At 47.0% G+C, this 9,348-nt stretch overlaps 1 protein-coding gene across 1 annotated transcript; it reads right to left on the bottom strand.

The window, feature by feature from the left end:
- Positions 1 to 285: 285 nt before the first annotated feature.
- On the bottom strand, positions 286 to 7,225 carry MIURF (mitochondrial elongation factor 1 upstream open reading frame). The gene is made up of 2 exons (XM_068252115.1): positions 7,140 to 7,225; positions 286 to 534 (listed from the first exon to the last, which is right to left on the bottom strand). Exon 2 carries the CDS (start codon positions 496 to 498, stop codon positions 286 to 288), a length of 213 nt encoding a protein of 70 aa, XP_068108216.1. The 5' UTR covers positions 499 to 534; positions 7,140 to 7,225.
- Between the last annotated feature and the right edge of the window lie 2,123 nt (positions 7,226 to 9,348).

The raw sequence follows: 9,348 nt of genomic DNA, 5'->3' as shown, positions 1-9,348 counted from the left end.
CTTTAAATCTGGTTTAACAGGCTAGAATTATGCTCAGATCCTACATAGACACCCGCTGCAGGGTGGCATTGGTCTTTCCAGTTTATGGCTCTATTATCTTGCATCTAAATTAGGCGAAATTTTGGACTGGAACATCTCTGCGCGCCCCCCCCCCCCAAGCATCACAGGGAAAACCCTCTCCTGCTGTGGTGATGAGGTCTAGCAGACCGGCGTGTGCCAGGAGCCTTTGCGTGCGTATCTATAGAATTTATCAAGTTATTCACCTGTTTGTGAATACAGAGGAATTCACACCAGCCCTCCCAGCTTAGTCTGGAGGAAGAACTGTCCTTTCTCCAGGTGCTTCTCTTTGTCTTCCGGCCTGGTCAGCGCCTGATTCTTCCTGAACTCCCGGCGTATGCAAGAGGCGTAGTAGTCGCGGTCGGTGAACTGAAGCTTGCGTCCCTCCCGTAGCAACATACGGTACAGCGTCAGGACTGCCTCGCGGGACCAGCCTGCCATGGCAGGGGTGATGGGAGAGGGGCTGGGCCTGCCAGTCTGCGGAAAGCACACGGGGAAACGGTAATGAAGGTTTGCTGCAAAGGACTAGCCATTATCCACATTAAAAGATCACTATCGTGAAAAAGATTGTAACATTGAAAATGCATGAAAACACACAAAGTACATTAAAACGAGTAAAATGTGCTATAAATTACTTTTCTCCTATGCTGCTGTTACTTACAGTAGTTAGTACAATTCTGACAGGTTTTGGACTAGCCCATCTCTTCATGGGGGTTTCTCTTTTTCTTTATGTTCAAAAGCACTTAGTGAATGGGAGGCGCTCAGTCCAACAGAATATTGTGCAAACAGGTAGAGGGGGCGACCTCTACCTGTTTGCACAATAGAGAGGGAGAAAGGGTTAGGTTTAGGCATCTTAAAGGTGATGAGGTCTGTGCATGAGGTTAGGAGCGAGAGAGGAGTTCCTGTTGGATGGAGGGACACTGTGGTTAAGTGTCAAGCAGGGAGTAAAAAAAGGGAAGGGGAATAGGAGTTTGGCCGTTTACTGGGATCCAAGCAGCTTTTTTTAGCAGTTTGTCCTGATTCCTAATAGCTGTAGCTGCCATTTCCCCATCTTCTTCCCTCTGCCCTTATTTATCCAGAGGAAGGTATGCATTTAATCAAGTGTGAATTCTCTAAACTGTTAGGGCCTATTCACACTAGGGCGATTCCCGCTAAAGGGCTAGCGTTTTTTAAAGCGCTAGTGCTATTCTCACCTATGGCAGTGTTCTCACTGACGCGTCTGGTGCCGATCGTGGCCGGTTTGCAATTAGCAACAATTGCAAAATACGTTATTTTGGAGCAATCGCGGTACAGTGCTTAAAGAGCTGATCACAATCGCTCTGAATCGTGGAAGTGTCCAGTAATTTTTACTGCGCTAATCGTAGTAAAATCACTTGGGCAAAACAGTAGCACTAAGCTAATTTCAGATGTGAACAGGGCCTTAAACTTTCTGCGGACACTCAGCAGGCCGCAGAAATGGGGTAATAAAAGCATCCAACGAACATTGAAATATAAAAAGAGGTAGAATGGATTTTTTTAGTAATGAGCCACATTGTTAGCATGCATTTTTAATGTGTTTTTGAGAGGCTGTGGTGGCTAAAAATGCTGCTTGGATCACTTTAGGACCCATACACGCGTTTTGGGGCGGGGATGACATGCAGTGGATGTGGAAAGTGGGGGAAACAATGCTCTCAGGACATCGTTTTGGCAATAGTGGATAAATACAGAGAGGGTTTGGGGCTGCTGTACACATGCTGGGTTCTAGGCAGCCTCTGCCAAGTTTACACCAACATGTATACGAGGGCTTTAGAGGTGGGCATCAATAATCGCTTAGTAGATACTCAGTATTACTACTTATTATGCACCCCCCAATAAGCCCACACCAGAGTTGCCAACTCATCCCTTTAATTACTGACACGTCTTAGTTATACAGGTTCTGGGGCTATTTGCATATAATCCGTGCCTTAACTGCATCTACCGAGCCACAAAACCTGTATAATTCATATGTGTCAGTAATTAAAGGGATGAGTTGGCAACACTGGCCCACACTCCATGTGCCCAAACTTAGTAGGAGGTTAGGTTTATGAACAGCAGGGAGAGAGACAGGCGCAGAACGCTCTCAGCCTCAGAACCTCAACCAAGGAGCCGCGCGTGCACAGTACTACCTGTCTGACTGCGGCAGAGCAGATGGGACTGGACAGACACAGAGGAAGCCCCAGGTAAATATACAGTGGGTTGCAAAAGTATTCGGCCCCCTTGAAGTTTTCCACATTTTGTCACATTACTGCCACAAACATGAATCAATTTTATTGGAATTCCACATGAAAGACCAATACAAAGTGGTGTACACGTGAGAAGTGGAACGAAAATCATACAGGATTCCAAACATTTTTTACAAATAAATAACTGCAAAGTGGGGTGTGCGTAATTATTCAGCCCCCTTTGGTCTGAGTGCAGTCAGTTGCCCATAGACATTGCCTGATGAGTGCTAATGACTACATAGAGTGCACCTGTGTGTAATCTAATATCAGTACAAATACAGCTGCTCTGTGATGGCCTCAGAGGTTGTCTAAGAGAATATTGGGAGCAACAACACCATGAAGTCCAAAGAACACACAAGACAGGTCAGGGATCAAGTTATTGAGAAATTTAAAGCAGGCTTAGGCTACAAAAAGATTTCCAAAGCCTTGAACATCCCACGGAGCACTGTTAAAGCGATCATTCAGAAATGGAAGGAGTATGGCACAGCTGTAAACCTACCAAGACAAGGCCGGCCACCTAAACTCACAGGCCGAACAAGGAGAGCGCTGATCAGAAATGCAGTCAATAGGCCCATGGTGACTCTGTACGAGCTGCAGAGATCTACAGCTCAGGTGGGGGAATCTGTCCATAGGACAACTATTAGTCATGCACTGTACAAAGTTGGCCTTTATGGAAGAGTGGCAAGAAGAAAGGCATTGTTAACAGAAAGCATAAGAAGTCCTGTTTGCAGTTTGCCACAAGCCATGTGGGGACACAGCAACCATGTGGAAGAAGGTGCTCTGGTCAGATGAGACCAAAATGGAACTTTTTGGCCAAAATACAAAACGCTATGTGTGGCGGAAAACTAAGGGCTTGTTTCCACTATCGCGAATCCGCATGCGTGCAACGCATGCGGATTCGCACATGGTATGCAAGTGAATGGGCCTGTTTCTACTGTTGCGTTGGTGATGTGCGTTTTTTTCAGCGGTGAAAAAACGCACAAAAGAGCCAACGATTTCGCCTGAGAGTGGAATGCATGCAAATCGCATGCAATGTATTTAATAGGGAAATCGCATGCGTTTTCCCCATGAGTTTTTTGCTGCGAATTCGCATAGGTACCGATGTCAATTCACACAGGCAGTGACATGGTTAAAATCGCATATACCCTCACCTATGCGAATTCGCATCAAAAAACGCATGGGGAATCGCATCCGCATGCGATTTCATCAGCGGTGGAATCCAGGCGATTCCGCACCGCAACAGTGGAAACGAGCCCTAGCACTGCACATCCCTCTGAACACACCATCCCCACTGTCAAATATGGTGGTGGCAGCATCATGCTCGGGGGTGCATCTCTTCAGCAGGGACAGGGAAGCTGGTCAGAGTTGATGGGAAGATGGATGGAGCCAAATACAGGGCAAACTTGGAAGAAAACCTCTTGGAGTCTGCAAAAGACTTGAGACTGGGGCGGAGGTTCACCTTCCAGCAGGACAATGAGCCTAAACATAAAGCCAGGGCAACAATGGAATGATTTAAAACAAAACATATCTATGTGTTAGAATGGCCCAGTCACAGTCCAGATCTAAATCCAATCGAGAATCTGTGGCAAGATCTGAAAACTGCTGTTCACAAACGCTGTCCATCTAATCTGACTGAGCTGGAGCTGTTATGCAAAGAAGAATGGGCAAAGATTTCAGTCTCTAGATGTGCAAAGCTGGTAGAGACATACCCTAAAAGACTGGCAGCTGTAATTGCAGCAAAAGGTGGTTCTACAAAGTATTGACTCAGGGGGCTGAATAATTACGCACACCCCACTTTGCAGTTATTGATTTGTAAAAAATGTTTGGAATCATGTATGATTTTCATTCCACTTCTCACCTGTACACCACTTTGTATTGGTCTTTCACATGGAATTCCAATAAAATTGATTCATGTTTGTGGCAGTAATGTGACAAAATGTGGAAAACTTCAAGGGGGCCGAATACTTTTGCAACCCACTGTACATCCATTTGCTGGACTTGCCTCAGGTGCACTTTAAAGGCGAACAGGCCTAAGCCTTGTAAGTTTTTTTTGCCTTCCTCTGGATCACCTGGGATATATGCAGGTGACTTGTTTTTTTTTCCTGGTTGGACTTGATGGACTTGTGTCAAATTTTTCAACCAAACTATATGCCATAGTCCCATTTTATTATTATGCATTTATAGCACAGACATCCTATGCAGCACATTACAGAGTACATAGTCATGCCACTGACTGTCCTCAGAGGAGCTCACAATCTAATCCTACCACAGTCATAGCCTAATGTCCTACCACATTATCATTATTATGTATTTATATAGCACTGACATCTTCTGCAGCACTTTACAGAATACATAGTTATGTCACTGACTGTCCTCAGAGGAGTTCACAATCTAATCCTACCATAGCCTAATGCCCTACCATATTATTATGTATTTATATAGCACCGACATCCTCTGCAGCACATTACAGAGTACATAGTCAAGTCACTTGACTGTCCTCAGAAGAGCTCACAGTCTAATCCTACCACAGTCATAGCCTAATGTCCTACCATATTAGTATGTATTTATACAGCACTGACATCTTCTGCAGCACTTTACAGAGTACATAGTCATGTCACTGACTGTCCTCAGGAGCTCACAATCTAATCCTACCATAGTCATAGCCTAATGTCCTACCATATTATTATTATTATGTATTTATATAGCACTGACATCTTCTGCAGCACATTACAGAGTACATAGTCATGTCACTGACTGTCCTCAGGAGCTCACAATCTAATCCTACCATAGTCATAGCCTAATGTCCTACCATATTATTATTATTATTATGTATTTATATAGCACTGACATCTTCTGCAGCACATTACAGAGTACATAGTCATGTCACTGACTGTCCTCAGGAGCTCACAATCTAATCCTACCATAGTCATAGCCTAATGTCCTACCATATTATTATTATTATGTATTTATATAGCACTGACATCTTCTGCAGCACATTACAGAGTACATAGTCATGTCACTGACTGTCCTCAGGAGCTCACAATCTAATCCTACCATAGTCATAGCCTAATGTCCTACCATATTATTATTATTATGTATTTATATAGCACTGACATCTTCTGCAGCACTTTACAGAGTACATAGTCTTGTCACTGACTGTCCTCAGAGGAACTCACAATCTAATGCTGTCATAGCTGTAACTTTCTTTCTATAGTCTGAAGCCAAACTGTTTGGGTGGGGATTAAATAACTCATCAGTATGTTTTTGTGACTTTGGAGATGAGTGCTATAAACCCTGCGCACACACTAGATTAAACTCAGCTGATGTGGGTGAGAACAACCGCCTCTGCTGTGTGTACAGCAGCCCCGACTCCCCAGCCAGCGATGCGACCGAGAGCATTGTTTTCCCCAGCTGCTCCAGATAGCATCAGAACAGGTTGGTAGCCTGTAGGCTACTAACAAATCTGTGGAATGTTGCACAAAGGTTAGAGTGCCGATCCCTGCCAGGCAACATGCCTTGTCTGTGAGTAATGCTCCATGGTCTTGCTGGACAATCTGTAACTCTGTGTGTAATGTGAGGCTTCAGAACAAACATAGGAAGGACATACAAATCCCATGCTAATAGTGCCCTGGCTCCAGAGATAGATTAACCACTTAAGGCCCATGGTATTAAACCCCCCTAGTGACCAGGCCATTTTTTCAAATTAGGCCACTGCATCTTTAAAGCCCCATCTACTCGATACGGTTCTTTGTGCGATACGATTACGATTCTATTTACAATCCGATTAAATCTAACATGTCCGATCGGGATTCGATTCAATTTGATTTGCCATTGTTTTGCAGAGGCAAATTAAATTGAATCCCGATCGGACAAGTCAAATTTAATCGGATCGTAAATAGAATCGCAAACGAATCGTATCGTGTAGATTGGGCTTCAGAGCTTACTGCAGGGCTATACAACTCAGCACACAAGTAACCCCCCCCCCCCTGCCGTTTTCTGCCCACCACCAGAGCTTTCTGTTGGTGGGCCGTGATCGCTCCCCCAGTGTGTTTTTTTTTTTGACAAAAATTTAGGTTTTTATTTTTACAATATATTTCCCTATTTTTTTATTATTTTTTTTACCCCCTCCCTCTCCCTCTTCCCAGCCAATCAGCTCGATCGGCTGTCGTAGGCTTCAGCCTATGACAGCAGATCGCTCCTGTGTGTCTCAGGGGGACAGCCATGTCACATGGCTGTCCCCAGTAGAGCTCTGCCATAGATCACTGTACTATGTAAATAGACGCAGTTTCGCCATCTAACAGTCTCCTAGCGGCAATTGACGCTGGGAGGCTGATAACATAGCAAAGCTCCATCATTCAAGCGGGGATGCACACGCATCGGCACACACGATCCCCTGCAATCTCCATCCCTAGCACTTCACTCCAATTAGCGTAGAGTGGTCCTGGGGCTGCCACCACGTTTACGCCAATCAGCATGGAGCGGTCGGCAAAAGGTTAAGATGTAATGGGGGCCCTAGGCAAGGCAGTAGATTTTGGGCCCCCGTGTAGTCTGTTTGGGAGGCTGGAGTGGAGCGAGGTCAGAGAAGGTGGCTGGGGGACCCTTGACCCCCACTGGGCCCCAGGCACCTGCCTAGGTTGCCTGGTGGGTGCTGCTGCTCTGCCTGGCCCAGAACTGAAGCCTCCGAGGTCCCCCCCCCCCCACTGCTCTGTGCATTCCGTCTCATGGCTGCCCACTGCACCGCTGGGACTTGTAGTCCACCCCACACTCATGAAGGGGGAAGCAGCACAGCCGGACGGGTCGCTCCGGGTCACTACAGCCTCCCCCTCTCCCCCCGCACGTTACCTCCGCTCAGGGTCGCCGGTAATATGTCCCAGTTCCGCTCTCATAGGGGGTGTGATAAGACTTCCGGTCTGTGCAGACCATAGAGGGGGCGGGGGGAGGGAGCGGCTGCGGCGCGGTGCGTGCTGGGATAGCGCGGGAGGACTGGAGGCAGCTCTGTGCAAATTACATGTTCAGTATATTACTAATAGCAGCCTCCCAAAGGTCCCTCTATTACAGGGACAGTCCCCCTTCAGGAACCCAAAGCCCCTGTCCCTCTTCCTTCCTCATTTGTAACTCTTTAATGACTGATTGATCCATCACCGTCCTCCTCCACATCGTCCGCAACTGGCCCTGGAAAGTCATCTAAACCTTTGCTTAACTTCTTGCCGACCGCTCCACGCCAATCGGCGTGAACGCGGCGGCAGCCCCAGGACCGCTCCACGACGATTGGCGTAAATGGCCTTCTATGGGGCTAGCAGGAGATTGCGCGCAGGCTGCGCACGCATCGCCTGCTTGGAAGGCAGAGCTCCGCTCTGCCCTCAGTCTCGCCGCTCGGAGACTTTTACTTGTACAGCCCACGCTGCGATCTAAAGCTGGCCACTAACAGTCCAATTTCTAGCGAAAAATCGTTCGAGCGATCAGAAATTCTGATCGGATTGGTTGTAAATAATCTCCATGGGTGGACACAATCGATTATGAACGAGTGAAAAAAATGTCGCCCAAATGAATTTTCGGCGAACGAAAATTTGGATTTTCTTGGTGGTCGTGATAGATAGGAAGCAAAGATTGGTTAGTTGATGGTGCAGTGAATGATTTTTCGTCCGATCAGAATTTCTGATCGCTCGAACGATTTTTCGCTAGAAATTGGACCGTTAGTGGCCAGCTTAAGGCAGCGCTGTACTGGGGACACAGAAGCGATCGGCGGTGATAGGATGAAGCCTATCACAGCCGATCGCAGTGATACGCTGACTGGGGGAGGCAAAGAATTTTTTTTAAAAAATAGGCATTTTTATAAAAAAAAAATAAAATTATATTTGTAAAAAAAATAAAATAAACACCGGGGGAGCGAATAGACCCCACCAACAGAGATCTCTGTTGGTGGGGAGAAAAGGGGGATGGAATCACTTGTGTGCTGAGTTGTGCAGCCCTGCAGCAAGCTCTTAAAGCTGCAGTGGCCCAATTTATGAAAAATGGCCTGGTCTTTAGGGAGGTTTAACACCGCAATCCTCAAGTGATTAATAAGTAGGGGACCCAGTCGGAAACACGAACAGATGCAGTTGCACGAACAGAGGCAGTGGCAGAAGCGAACTCTGTGCCTGAAGCTGAAGCCCCCAGAGCAAGGAGGTCCGAGGATCCTGGTGTGCAACTTTAGGAGAGTCTTTCCAGCTGGATCCACTATTTCTTACAAATTAGTGGGCGCAGCAAAATTGCAGATAGCGCAAGGCAAGTTTACCAGTACTGTCACTGTGAGCTTCAAAAGTTAAGTCTTAAGGGCTTGTTTGAAGGATTTTAAGGTGGGGGCAAGTTTGATGGCTGGAGGGAGTGATTTCCAGTGAGTAGGGGCGGCCCTAGTGAAGTCCTGCCATTGCACGCGGGAGTGAGAAGTGCACGGTGCGACCAGGCGCAGGTCGTTGGAAGATCCAAGGGGGCGGGCCGGTATGTCCCTGTGGACAAGATCGGAGATGTAGGTCGGGCAGGTCCTGCAGGTCCTGTGCACTGATCTGTAGTCCAAGCACATAATTTTTCCTGAAGAGGATGGGGAGCCAGTGGAGAGCTTTACAGAGGGGCGTTGTAGAGGGGATGAGAGGAGTTGATCAGTCTGGCTGCTGCATTCATTACCGATTGAAGGGCACCGATCCGGTACAGGGGGAGGTATGGTAAAAGGGAATTTCAATAGTCCAGGTGGGAAATGACAAGGGCATGGAGGAGGAGTTTCCGATCATGATATGCATAACTAGGAGGAGTGCAGCTGTGTGGGGCGGTAGTATCAGAAGCTCAGTCTCTTCCAGATTAAGCTTCAGGAACCTGGCGACCATCCAGGAGGAAATGGATGTGAGGCAGGCGGAGACCTTGTCCATGGTGGAGGAGGAGAGATCCGGGATGTCGAGGTATATCTGTGATTCCACATGATGTTACCATAGCAACGCGCACATTACCTTTGTAACGCATGTGGTGCCATTAGATTAACGGGCAGCGCTCCAACGGCATTAGTACCGATACAATCTGAAGA

This window comes from Hyperolius riggenbachi, chromosome 9, assembly GCF_040937935.1.
Source record: "Hyperolius riggenbachi isolate aHypRig1 chromosome 9, aHypRig1.pri, whole genome shotgun sequence".
In the NCBI taxonomy this organism is placed as follows: Eukaryota; Metazoa; Chordata; class Amphibia; order Anura; family Hyperoliidae; genus Hyperolius; species Hyperolius riggenbachi.
This window is presented reverse-complemented; position numbering and strand designations above follow the sequence as displayed.

Coding starts and splice junctions, on each gene's coding strand:
- MIURF (XM_068252115.1), bottom strand. CDS start 498: ATGGCAGGCTGGTCCCGCGAGGCAGTCCTGACGCTGTACCGTATGTTG.